The sequence below is a fragment of the Ailuropoda melanoleuca genome, chromosome 8 (assembly GCF_002007445.2).
Source record: "Ailuropoda melanoleuca isolate Jingjing chromosome 8, ASM200744v2, whole genome shotgun sequence".
In the NCBI taxonomy this organism is placed as follows: domain Eukaryota; kingdom Metazoa; phylum Chordata; class Mammalia; order Carnivora; family Ursidae; genus Ailuropoda; species Ailuropoda melanoleuca.
The window spans coordinates 4,274,553-4,288,806 of NC_048225.1; the positions used below are offsets into that span (position 1 = coordinate 4,274,553).

At 40.0% G+C, this 14,254-nt stretch overlaps 1 protein-coding gene across 1 annotated transcript in view; it reads right to left on the reverse strand.

Annotated features, from left to right (window-relative positions):
* GUCY1A2 (guanylate cyclase 1 soluble subunit alpha 2) overlaps window positions 1-14,254 on the reverse strand; it is a 291,079-nt gene that overhangs the window by 127,781 nt on the left and 149,044 nt on the right. The window contains exon 4 of the mRNA XM_034665615.1: window positions 4,903-5,388. Within this exon, the coding sequence (XP_034521506.1) occupies window positions 4,903-5,388 (486 nt within the window). The remainder of the gene's footprint in view (window positions 1-4,902; window positions 5,389-14,254) is intronic.

The following is a 14,254-nucleotide window of genomic DNA, read 5'->3' on the forward strand; positions in this document are numbered from 1 at the left end:
CATTTTATTATTTTAAAATTATATTGCCTATTGCCTGCACTTGTGATCATTGATCCCACTCTTCCATTCTTGGTATGTTATTTCTCCATAAAAGGAATTAAGAGAAAAGATGCTAAAATCCAAAAAAAGAGGATGTCAGATGGGAAAGTCCCCAACTTTTTTTTTTTGAGAGAGAGAGTGTGTGAGTGGGGAGAGGGGCAGAGGGAGAGAGAGAATCTTAAGCAGGCTCCACACCCAGCGCAGAGCCCAATGTGGGGCTCGATCTCATGACCCTGAGATCACAACCTGAGCTGAAATCAAGAGTCGGATGCTTAACCAACTGAGCCACCCAGGCACCCCAAGAGTCCCCAAATTTAAACCCACCTTCTCAAAACTCTGAGCTATTTGCTACTAGAAGGGAAACAGGCAGATTTGGGCAAGGTGATCATAGGATTTTTCTTCGACAGTTGACAGCCTAACTATAGTTATTGATCGTGTAACAGAGTTTTAAAACCGGTTCCACTTTCTCTTTTTATGATTTTGTCTTTGTCTAAATCACAGCCCAGACTTGGGAAAAAATTATAGGCTTTAGAATCATACAAGCCATGGTTCCAATTCTGATTTATGAATCACATTGCCTGGCTTATTTAACCTTTCTCAGTGGACATAATGAAACAACCCCACATGTTAATCATGGGAGATTAAGTGAGATGATATTTTATACTTTTGTCATCAGCACTGGGTGCACTGTTATACACATACAAAAACACACAGAGTAGTCACATATGCACACACCCGTAGGTCCAGACGCACCTGCCTGAGAGCTAACAAGGCCAGCTCCTGTGTACATTCACCCCTACACACCAGCGGGTGTTCTAAGACCTCTCTCAGCTCATTGAAATACGAGAGAACTCTGAGGTGGAGACATTTAGTATCTTAACTTCATAGGTGACAGAAAAGGAGATAAGTGCAGTGTAAAAAGCCTTTAAAGGTGTAAAGAAGAGATGTCTAAGAGGTGCATTTAAGATAGCACTGGGGTGCTGTACCCTTGGTTCAATGGAATGAGAGGACCATGAAGGACTCACTAACCCTTTTAGCTTCTCCCTTATTTCTAACTAACAGGCTTGACAAAGGCAAAAACATAAAATAAGGCAAAACCCTCATTAGGTTGCTTCAATACCCAATGCCTTCATCATCATCATTATTATCTATATGCCAAAAATAAGGAAAGTTAGAATTACTGGTTCTTTGTTCATCCCCTATACCCTATAAAATCTAAAGAGCAAAATATACAGCACACTCTTTATGTCGACTTTTTACTAAATATTTGCTTTTCTAGTTCTAAGAGGATCAAAATTAGAACCCATGCTTCCTTCAATTTACCTCGTTTTTACTTAGTATTCAAACACCTGTGACACCTTGGCAGCCAAGCATTGTGAAGGCTTTAATTTTCTCAATGCCTGAAACAGGCACAGTAAAATCTATAGCTTCCTCCTACACAGCCTTCTGTATAGACGGTGTATTTCTCATTATGGCCTAATTTAGCTGAATTCTACCCCTAGAATTATAACCTATCTCTGCATCATCTTCCCTAATGATAGGTAAACATGGAATAATAAGACGATCAAGAAAAGGACAACCATCAATTTGGAAAGTGGAGTCTCACTGGGCAGGAGCAGACTTTAAATGCCCCCCTGCAGGGCACTCTCTCAGGTTTTTCCTGGCATTCAACTCCACCTGGTTTCCTTTCACATTTCTAACATAAAAGTGGGCTCCACCATATTTTTCCCTGTGGTATGATTATTCCACAAATATTCTAAATGCACTTTAAGTCTGGCAAAAGCCTATTTTATGAAATCAGCAGGTGTATGGTCCTTTAAAAATTCTACTCTGGAATTTTTTTTTTTCCAATAGCCATTAAAAATCGTAGTTCATGGTATAAAACAGCACTGTGTACATTTTCCAAAAAATAAGCTACTCTGTTTATGATTAGAAATCTCAAATTAGTCATGTCAGAGGATATCTAATTTATATTCCTCCTAATGCATTTCCTGTAACATACGTTGTTTTATCCTATGCAAGGGTAATATTCTCTATTTTGTCTTTCCCTCTCTCTGGCCATGCCATCATCACTCCTGTTTCAGCACGTAATGTGTTTCCTTGTCTGGACCCTAAACTCAACCCCCAGAAACCTGAGTAAACATGAAAGGTGCCTCAGACACCTATTCAAGATGCAGACACATACCAGCATCAAAGGGTGTTAAAAACACCTGGCCTTGAAATTGTATTGCTTTACACATTTATTGCTGAAATTTCATAAGCAAATTCTGTTTAACAGAATTTATGAACCAGGAATGTTTTGTTTCTACATGAAGGATGGAAAGCCAGTCTTGAGAATCGGGGAAATTGTAAATCCATTTCCTAAGTCAACCAAGTGTCCATCAACGATGAACAGTTAAACACAACGTGGTAGGTACATAACAGGGACTATCATGCAGCCTTAACAAGGAATGAAATTCTGACACATGTTATGGATGAATCTTGAAGATACTGAACAAAATAAGACAGTCTCCAAAGAACAAAAATCGTAGGATTCCACTTAGATGACCTAAAGCAGTCAAATTCAGAGAGACAGAAAGTAGCATGGAAGTTGTCAAGGACTGGTGAGAGGGAGGAAAGAGGAGTTAGTGTTTAATGAGAAGAGAGTTTCTATTGTACAAGACAAAAAACAATAGGAAGAGAGATTGTGGTGATAATCGTACAACAACGTGAATACCACTGAACTGCATACCTCTTTATCAAATAGTTAAAACTGTAACCTACATTATGTCAATTTTACCACAATTTTTAAAATATTTCTTGGGGCTCCTGGGTGGCTCAGATGGTTAAGAATCTGCCTTCAGCTCATGATCTCCAGATCCTGGGATTGAGCCCCGTGTCAGGCTCCCGGCTCTGCGGGGAGTCTGCTTTTCCCTCTCCCTCTGCCTCTCCCCCTGCTCATGCTCTCTTTCTGTGTATGTCTCTGTCACAAATGAATAAATAAAACCTTTAAAAAATTTTATTTAAAAAAAAAACTTGCTGATAATCATGTATCACTATATGGAACTGTCTGTGGTGGAAAAAACAAACGAAAAATCTGAGGATTCTGCTGGATATTGCCATGCATTTTCTTTTTCTGTGAGGTGTCCTAGCTTATCTCAAGGGAAAGGAAACTTGATGTCTGTGAAATCCGTATTTTTAAACCTTGAAGCTGTTGTGGTATTCTCAGAAGACATCACATTTCTTCTTTTCTCAAAACCTGATGCTTATATTTAAATTAGGGATTCCTTTGATTTCCAAGGAAGACTCTGTTTATCACTCTCATTTAGTTGTAAGAGTTTAGGGCCAAAGTAACATGACTATTTTAGTCCAAGAAAGTTAACACAGCAAGTCAGGGGTTCACAGAGGAAGGGGACTGGCTGTTGCTGAGATTAGCGAGGTAGACCCCAGCCTGGAGAAAGGAACGTGCTCGCAAATTCAGGCCAAGCTGCTCTCCTTCCTGGAAATGACTGAGTGTAACAGTGACAAGCTCACGTAGTGTCTCTCTGGTTTAGGCTCAGACATTCGGCTACTTCTGTCATAAATTCTACAACGATAAGTTATAAGGAAGTGGAAGGTACTTTCCAAGAACTCTTCTTGCACAAGGCAAAGCCCTGCTATCTACCACACGGTGAGTTCACCCCTCCGAAGGGACTCACTACAATACCTAGCACTGGCTACACATTCTACAGAACAGAACTAGGGAGCATGTTTCTCCGAAGGAGAGACACCTTAATGAAAGTACCCTCTGGGACAATAAGACGAAACCACAATGTTTCTTTCCAAGTCTTCCTATGTGTTGATCACACTATAAAAAGAAGGGGCAGTCTAAAGGGATTGGTTAAGAGAAAATAAAAGCCTACAGTTCACTACTGTTTATACTAAAAGTACTTTCTGTCCATTATATTTCTAAAAAAACCCACATACCCCAACATTGTGTAATCCACGTGAAATTATTTAAAGTTACGGAGTTATTCATTAGGAGGCTAAATCACTCAAGAGATTGCTCTGATTTTAGTAAGAAATTCATTGGGAGTTCACTAAATCAGACTCAAAACATGGTGACGGGTACCCATTTTCAGAGCTCCTCCACTACTTAGCTCGGAAAATTAAAGTGCTTCCACTAGAGACGACCAGTCATTTGGTAATAGCTAGAATATTTACAAGTATTCCTTTAGAATTAGAGGGACCTGCCTTATTTGACAATGCAGTGCAAAACACTGATTAATCATCATTTAACTGATAATGCAATGCATATTTTAACATAACTAACTTCTTATTATTAACTGTCAAAAGAAAATTCTTAGTTTATATTGGAATCCTGTTCTCTAAGAAAGACTAATTATGTTGTGAAAAGTTGCCTAGAACTCAGCAATTTAATTCTGTAATAATAATGAACTTGAGGAACTCGCTCTACAGCCTTTTGCCTTACTGAGCAATAGTATGATTCAGTTACCTATAGCATGTCGATACTATAAACTAACTCATAATGGAAATTTACTCATTCAACAGAAATACCTGCATTCTAAAACTTTTAAATTAAAGATATTTCCATCATTTAAAGATTTTATTTATTTATTCGACAGAGATAGAGACAGCCAGAGAGAGAGGGAACACAAGCAGGGGCAGTGGGAGAGGAAGAAGCAGGCTTCCTAGCGGAGGAGCCTGACGTGGGGCTCGATCCCAGAACGCCGGGATCACGCCCTGAACCGAACAGACGCTTAACTGCTGTGCCACCCAGGCGCCCCCCAAGTTTAATTTTTTAAAAAAGAAAATTGTATCCTTGCAATTTAAAATACTTTATGATTAAAAAATATTTGTGGATGAGTAACTAAACCCCTTTACCTTATAAATATCCAGAAATCCACACTGGTGGTCAAACCTGGTGTATAGTTCATTCAGCATACTGATCACCTGCATGGGGGTACACTGGGCACAGATGGCCGTGAAGCCGACAATGTCTGAGAAGAGCATGGTGACGTCGTCAAACTTCCTGGCCTGCACCTGCTGTCCTTGCCACAACTGCTGGGCGACGTCACCGGGGAAAATAGAATATAGAAGATCTACTGTTTTCTTCTTTTCTTCTTCCAGGGCCTGGTGAGTTCTTTCCAAAGTTGCCTTTAATTTATCCATCCTCTTCTTCAAGCCATCCTGTGCCTTTGCCTGCTCACCAACCAGAATGACGTCTCGGGTGGCATCATGGATCGGGATGTCTGAGAGATGCAGCCCTCGGCCCATGAGCTCATCCAGCTTGTCCACACACGGAGAGCCCAAGAATAAGATGGAATTTGATTCCGGGACATGGATCATCTGTCCTTTGACTTCCATCACCTGCAGAATGAACATGAAATTTTAATCTGTGCTCTTCGCGTAGTAAGTTCACACAGAAGTTAACTTACTATCTGATGAGGACGAGAAACAAAGAAATGTGTCATGAGCTGTGCTGAATTTCTGCATTCATAGGAGCAAATTTTAATATGGTTTACGGCCCATGTAAAATTCACCGTTCTCAACAGTCTGTTATCGTGCCCCACTTTGCCACTTTCTAAAGACAATGATGAAACGAAGAATGAGATCAATGAGAAATGAACCTGGGAAACATTTTTTATTCAAAATGAAATTACACTCAGGCTCATCATGAAATGGGCTCATGAGTCAGTTTAACACCTTTCAAGCTGCTTAATAATAAAATTAGGACAAATCCATCTATCAAAACAACTATATTCAACTGTCATTAAAATAACACTCAGGAAAAAAGTCCAGAAGACTAAAATAAATCAAAATAATTGTTTGGTATTACATAAGTCATTTTTCAAACAGTTTGTAGACCTTTGAATATATAGTTCTTGCATTGACTAGGGAATGATTCACTTGATCTTAAAAATAAAAATTTAAACTAGAAGTGATTAAGTCAGTATTATCAGGAAGTAACTATCAGTCAGCTGGCATGTTCACTATAAGCTGAAAATAAGTCCCCCAAATCAGAGTAGCCCTAAAGGAATTCAGGGAGGAAGACTAAGAACCTGAAACGGAAGTACTTTAAATCGGTCCTCCCTTTCCGTGCTCTTTGACTGGAGAACTTGGGGGACTGATGTTTCATGTTTTCCCTTAGGGAACAGACTGATGCTATCTCAGCTCAGCCCTACGAGGCCCCCCAAGGCAAGGAGCAGCAGCAGGAGAGGAAATGCCCTTAGGATGTGGCCATGCAGATACAGTTACCTGGGTCAGAGTAAGGTGTCTCAGCACACCTGGAGAGGAGAGCGGGTGGAATGACCTAGAAAGGACAGCCTCGGAGTGGACCAGCCAAGACCGCACATCAGTTTAACCTACTTCATCTATTTTCCACTGCCACGCGGAATGTGCTCATAAATTTTTTTCCTTTGTTCTTTTCTTTCAAAATATTTTTAAAGATTTTATTTATTTGTCAGAGAGAGAGTATAAACCGGGGGACCAGCAGGCAGAGGGAGACGCAGACTCCCCGCTGAGCAGGGAGCCCGATGCGGGATTCGATCTCAGGACCCTGGGATCATGACCTGAGCTGAGCCACCCAGGTGTCCCATTTTCCTTTATTTTTCATAAGCATGAAGCAGGTAGGCTGGCTGATGAAACTAGAAGCATAGAGCACATACGCGGTCAAACTGCACATATTTGGATTTTGAAGCCTACACCCGTGTTGTACTTTGTTCTCCCTGCCCCATTCATCACGATCCAGCACAGGCAAGGAAATAAAACTAAGTCCTTGTTCGATGCTGTAATTTTTACAGAATGAAATGTTTGCTTTATCTTACGTGAAGTTTCTGCTAGTATTTCCTCCTCCGGTATGGAACACTCTCTTTGTTCATTGAAATACTTATTGTTTTCTATTTACTCACACGACTCTGGGCGATAAGCATAAAAAGATAAAAGATTCCCCTTCTCAGAGATACCACAGGATGGTGGTTGCGGCCGGAGAACAGGGTAACAGCTTGCAGAAGACGACACTACAGTCCCCATCCCCCCACGCCAAAGTGGGCTCCTGGGCCTGCAGGGTATGGTCTGACTACAGACAGAAACACTTGTTCTGAGAAGAATTTCCAGGTGGTTTCCTACTTGCCTGGGATGCTTTCGGGGGAGGGGTGTTGTTAATGATACGTGCTTTCCCACCGCTGGGATGGCGAAGGTGTCATAAGGAAGACACACATCGTAGCTAGAAACTGAGCATATTCCATTTATTCTTAAGATTTAAGGTAAAAGCAAACCTCTGATGCTCAGAGATTTAGACTTGTGTGTGGTCTCTCTCTTTCTCCCCTCCCATTCCTAGTTACTCTCCTCTTCTCCATCCAGCTTTCTTCTCCCTCCTCCATTGTGTTCTGTGGACTTACAGTCCCTTCCAGCATCCTCTCTCCACTTGGTCTTCTCTCCTGCTGCCTGTCTCCCTCTCCCCCGTGCACTCTCTTCTCCTCCCTCCTTTCCTTGATGCCTTTCTCTCTGCTTCCCCTTTCGAAGCATCAACGTCCATGTGTCCCATCACAAATGGACCCTCTTCTTTTTCTCCTTCGCCTCCATCTCTCTCTTTAAGTCAAGTGTGGAATCAGCCTATGTGCATACGTGCTAATAACATTATGTATTATTGGCTACATGTAATAAATTATAGTGTTTTCATTTAACTTACAAAGCAGCAGAGTAGAATATCTCATATTCCTATCTCAAAAATATAAAACATAAATAGTTTCTTGATCTATATGTGGCCATTAGTTGGTTTTTTTTGAATCTTTGAATCAGCAGAGCCTGAGAGAGAAAAAATTAACTGCTTACCTCCTGCACCACAGAATGACAACTCATAAAAGAAGCCCCAACGTACACAGTAAATGACCTCTTTTTATATTTTTCATTAGTGAATTTTTCCCTTATTTAATAAATGGGCAAATGCAACTAAAGCATTTGTGTCTTTATCATAAATGGATTTTTACTTTAATTGGTAATAGCATACATGATTCCTCCTGAATTGCTTTTGTTCTGTTCTAATGATAAACTCAGGAATTCACCATAATCCTCATTTGTTCATTTAGCACTGTGCAGAGCTATTATAGAAACTATACATTCTTATATAGAAGATTTGTGGAAAACGCATAAAATGGAAACATCTAAGTTTTTACTGCATCTCAAATTATACCAAAATTTAAATGAAAGAGCATAATGCCTAAGAAAAACAAACTGTTCTTAAAACCCATCAGATTTCAGAAACTGGTAAGCATTTATAAAAAGGAGTATTTGACTGGGCAAAAGGGTTAAAAGTCAGCCTTTTACAAAGCGTGGTGGTCAGGTTCTAGTAAACTAGCTGGGTTATTTTCATTTTTCTGCATAGATAGCCCTCTAAAAGTATTTGCCACTATAATCAATAATTGATTGAAAATGGAGTATGTCCAGCTCATATTACAGTGCATTTTAATATTTTTGCATATCCTGAACATGCACTGACGAACCCATGCTCCCATGGAGACTCAAGTCTCACCAGATAATCGTTGGTAGCACGGTTATACACAATGGTTAGGGAGGAAGGATTTGTAAAAAGTCAGACCTGGATTTGAATCCAGCTGTCTTGACACTTAAGTGGTCAGACTGACCCAGGTTCAGTTATTTATCTTTCAAAGCTTTGGTTTATCTCTAAAATGGAGACAAAATGATAATGATGTTGATGGGGATGAGCCCTAGCTAACTCATCACGTCTGCTGCGTGCTTGCCACCAGCTGGGTACGGTGCTGAGTACTTAATCCACATGTTGTTAGGAAATTTACCCTCTAACTGTCCTCATTTTTAGATGAGATTTGGGGAAGTAAGAGACTTGCTCAGAATGCACAGGCTAACGAACAGCAGGGTCAGCATTTAAACCCAAGTTGGACGGACTCCAGAGGACGTGCTCTTAACCACTGAAGCAGAAGGACGGGCAAGGGTGCTGGGCGGGGGCTGTGGAGCACTAATAATTCTACACGCAAACCAATGTGAGAGCAAAACCACCTTAATGAGATACAACAGGCAGGAGAAAAGACAGAAGTTGCTGCAGATTTAAATAGCTACCTGGGTGCCTCTCCACCTACATCAGTGAGGTGAAAGTCACTTCTGGTTGTGATTTCGGATATTTCAGATCTTTAGGATAAAACTTACGAAAGCAGAGGCAGAATGATAGTCCCTGGTGTCCAGGTGGGCCTCTTGTTCTCACAGAGTAACGTTCACTTTGAAGAATTAGATCCAGAAGGCGGGGGGGGAGAAAGAAAGAAAGAAAAGGAACACAACTAGCAGACACGTGGGCAGGCAGAGAAACTTGTATGTCCTCACAGCACTGAGATTCTCCTGCTCTCAAGCACCCGCCCCCACCAAGGCCCCACAGGGCTGGAGCGAGCAGGAATAAGGCTCTTGCGGCAGCGCCCAGTCAAGAAGCACTTGTTTCCCACATGCATGGGAAAAAACTCTTTTGCTAAAGGTACCAAGGCGCCTCACCACTGGGAGCTTTTTCTTCCCCCTCAAGCAGCATTAACAAGAGCCAGTGGGAGCCCCAGACGCATTAAATAAACCCAACAGATGCAAAGAGCACCACGTGATCCCTGAAAAGTACACTGTCACTGCAGCCACTGCCCACAGAAGGCGGCCGGGACCCACGTGCCAAACCTCCACAGAGCGACTGCTTGTGAAAATAAAAACTGTAACAGGCACTGCTGTCTTCTCATGTAAGAGCCAAACTGTCCGGGGCACCATACACAGCCACGCATCATAATACACACCAGGAAGGTCACGTCTTGGATGAGAAAAGTCCATCTGTCAATTCCAAGGCTAAGATGGGTCAGATATTGGAATTATCTGTCAAGAATGTTATAGAACCCAGCATAAAATGTTTCGACAATCAATTACAAATTCTTCTGAAGAGAATAAAAAATTAGAAAAATCTTGATGTTGATCATAGAGCTGAAAAATGCCGCAAATATCGAAAATTTGCTGGGTGGGCTCAAAACAAGAGTAGACGTGACGGGACAGAATCAGTGAATTTGAGGATAGCTTGAGAGAATTTACTCAGCCTGAACACAGAGAGAAAACAGACTAAAATAAATAAATAAATAAACATAAACAAACAAACAAACAAACAGCCTCAGAGACCTGCAGGGGAAAAAAAATCCAACCTCATATCATGGGAGTTCCAAGTGGAAAGGAGAAAGAATAGTACTGAAAAGCATTTGGAAACATAATGGCTGACAAAGTCTCTAATTTGATGAACAATATAAATCTGCAGGTTCAACAAGCTATGTGATCCTCAAATAGGATAAGTGCAAAGAAACCCACTTTAATTCACACCCTAATTAAACTTCTGAAAACTAAATTCAAAGAAAATATCTTCAAAGCGGCCAGAGGGAGAGGATGCATTACTTGCAGGGAACACTAATTTGAATGGAAGTGGGTTTCTCATGTAGAACTATGCAGGCTGGAAGAAAGGACCACGCTTTTTTGAATATCAAAAGAAAAGAAGTGTCCATGTGAGTTCTACGTCTGGGAAAACTATTCTTGAAGAATGTAGGGAAAATAAACACATATGCAGCTGAAGAAAAACTAAAAGTCTGTGTCCTAACAGACCTACCCTTAAAGAATGGCCAAAGACAAATTTTCAAACAGAAAGATAATAAGAGAAGACATCTTAGAGCATCAGGAAGGGGGAAAAAAAAAAGAAAGAAAGAAAGAGTAGAAATATGGGTAATTACCACAGAGTATCCTTCTCCTGAGTTGTCTAAATTATACATAATGATTGAAACAAAAATTATAACACCATCTGCACTCATCCCAAGCGTCCTTATAAGAGAAAAGCACAGGGAGATTGTACACACACACACACACACCCCACAAGGATGTGGAGGCAGAAACACAGGGAGCAATGTCCCTACAAGCCAAGAAACACCAAGGTGCACCAGTAGGCACCAGCAGCCAGGAGAGTCCAGGAGTAGATTCACTCCCAAACCCTCTGAAGAGACCGTGGTCCTACCCGCACTGTGGTCTCAGACTCTGACCTTCAGGACTGTGCAAGGATACCCTTCTGTTGTTCCACATTCCCAGGTTTGTGGTAATTGGTTACAGTAACCACAAGAAACTACTACCTATTGAAACAACAGAATGAGCCAATAGGCGGATCCATCTAACAGCAATATGGTTCACATGTCTTTCAAAACCCATGGAACATACTCTAAGCCAGACCATATCGTGGGCCACAAAGAAAAGCAACCCACCACAGCACTCAGGTCATGATCTCAGGGTTGTGGGATCAAGCCCCACGTCGGGCTCTGTGCTCAGCGGGTTGTCTACTTGAGATTCTTTCCCTCTCCCCCATTCCCGCTCGCACACGCTCTCTAAATAAATAAGGGAAATCTCTAAAAGAAGACACAACTATTTTTTAATTGAAATTACACATAATATGTTCTACACCGAATAAAAGTAAAAATCGATCACCATAAGACATATTCGCAATGGCCAAAACTGGAAATAATCCAGATGTACTGTAGTGGGGAAGTGGTTAAGCTAACGTGGAATACTATTCAGCAATATAAAGAATATTCTACTGACATAAGCAAAATTGGGGATTAATCTGTAGGTAATTATGTGAAATGAAAAACTGCTCAATTAATAAAATAGCTGAGTTTTTGTTTTCCTGGCTTTGCTTATTTTTATCATTCATTTGTTTGTGTTCTGATTCTTATATGATAATTATCCAGAGAAATAAAGTGTTTTGAAATAAAAGCAATTTTCTCCCAGGGGGTTATTGGTTTTTCAAAATTCCAACCTACTACCTGCATTTATAATAGCTGCAATTTTTAAAAACTGCAAAATTTGTTTTGATTTTCTCTGACAAGAATCCTTCATTAAATATTCTTCTTTAAAAAGGCAATATGAAAATTCTTAAGTACGCTAAATATAAAAGAAATTAAAAGCATTCACTTATTTATCTATTCATCTGTTTCACAAATATTTACTTAATATCTACAACCTATCAGTACTATGCTACTCACTTTAAATATGCAGGAATTTAAGCAGAACATCTTTGCAATTTTAATGAATTAAACAGTAAATTCAATAGTAAAGTATATGTATCTGGGGGAATATTAACATCTGAGGCTAATTATGATACTTATTCTATAGACTGCAATGAGACAATAAAATTCATACTGTTTATTGATGAAATCAGCCAAACCTCCACACCATAGCCCTCCAGACATTTTATCTTAGAATAGAAATGCTTAGCGTGGGAATGCTTGCTCCCCCCCCCATGTGTTTGTATTTACTTTCATTGCTATTCTTGCAATCTCGAAACTTCATTCTACAAATGGATTTGAATTCTGTTTTGATAGATAAGCCAGTAAACCACATAACAAAGTCGATTTAATGTTCCATGATTAGATGCCACTTTTCTTTTTAAATCACAGCAGGATTCATATAATATTTAAAGGAAATAGGTTTATGCTTCATAGTCAAAAGAAGTACATCTGCAAATGTTTTGCTGTTCTGTTGTGCAAATTTTACAAATGTAAAAGCCTTATGTTCTGCTTTTAGATTCTTCATTTTTTTTATTTAACAATTTCACACGATGATGTGGGGAATATGAAATTGATACAGGGTTTTGAAAACCTCGCGTGCAGACATGGCCTTTTCTCCCAAAGCGCGACTGATTTTATCTTTCATCACATTCACACAATCAGTAAGTGACACACATTCAGGGAACAGCACTGAGTCTTCCTTGCTTTAACACCCACAGTTAGCCTCACCCCTGGGGCGCCTCTGTCACCACCCTGCCACTTACACATCCCATGAGATTTTGGTTACATTTCTATATAATGAGTCGATAAAACTACACTTCAGAAAGCTGTAGTAAATTTTTGGAACCACCACTAAAACATTCTGCAAAGACAAGAAATTCTATACTCTCTTCAAGGAAATATTAGAAAGATAATCCTGCACGAAGCACTAACTCATTGTTCCATAAGGATGAAGGAAGCCTCCTCATAGTAACAGAGTACAAATTAATAAGAATCTGGATTATAAAAAAAATATTAGCCATTCTGACCCAGCCCATTTAACATAAGAATATTCTGGTAAGGCCTCAAAAAAAAAAAAAAAACCCCTAACTTCCAATTATTCAATTCTGTTGTTTATGTGTGTGTGTGTGTGTGTGTGTGTGCATTTATATTAAAATATTTTTTCTCCTATATCTCATTTTATTCTGTGAATCAGAGGTCTAACGGAAGATCAAGGGTGACTATTTTTAGTAACAGAAATAGTGTTTTGCATTTTGATTCAATTGCATTAAACATTTAAAAAGAAATAACTACGGTTTGCATTAAACTCAGGTTGGCAAAACCCACTGTTACCTACTGAGAATCCGGGCTGTTGGAAAAGCAAAATTAAGGACACTGGTGTAAGAAGGAATGTCCTAAAGCAATAACCGGGCAGCTGCTCACGGTCGGGCATACACCCTGGCGAAACACACATGGACAGCTGCAGAATCTAGTTTTTGTACAGAGGATGGAAACCTTTATATAGAGGATTGCTATCCAAGCGATCTTTCTGAAATGATGATAATAGGATGACCAAAGAACTAAATTTTAAGTTTTACTTGATTTTCATTAATTTAAACTAAAATGCATATAGCCACATAAGGCTACTCACTAATGTGTTGGACACCATGGCGCTGAAGTAAAACTCATGGCTCCGATATTCAGTCCATCACTTGGTCCACACATCATTTTTCATTTCTCTGTGGGTAAAAAATGAATTGGTATTTGGGTCTAGAGATTTTTTGCTTTTAACCATTCACAAAGAAGGTCTGAGAAAGTATATGTGTAGGAACTTTACTCAGTACTAAGGATAAAACTGAGCTTAAAAGAATCATGGTCTCTACCTTCAAAGAGCTTATATTCTAACAGATGAGATATATATTTTAAAAAAGAAAGAAAGAGGAAAGAATGGACAGGTGACGGAGAGCTGAGGGACCCCCCGGCTCAGAACACATAGGTGGTGAGGAGACCCTGCTGAGGCCATGGTGATCTCTTGAGAGGTACGAGAGGTTTCCAAGGACGCTCCCGTGGACACACACCAGAAAATGGGGCAACCAAATTGAAACGAAGGAAACAAGAAAGCAAACAAAAAAGCGAGATGTTAAGCTGGATCCCTGAGAGGGGCAGAGTGAAGCCAG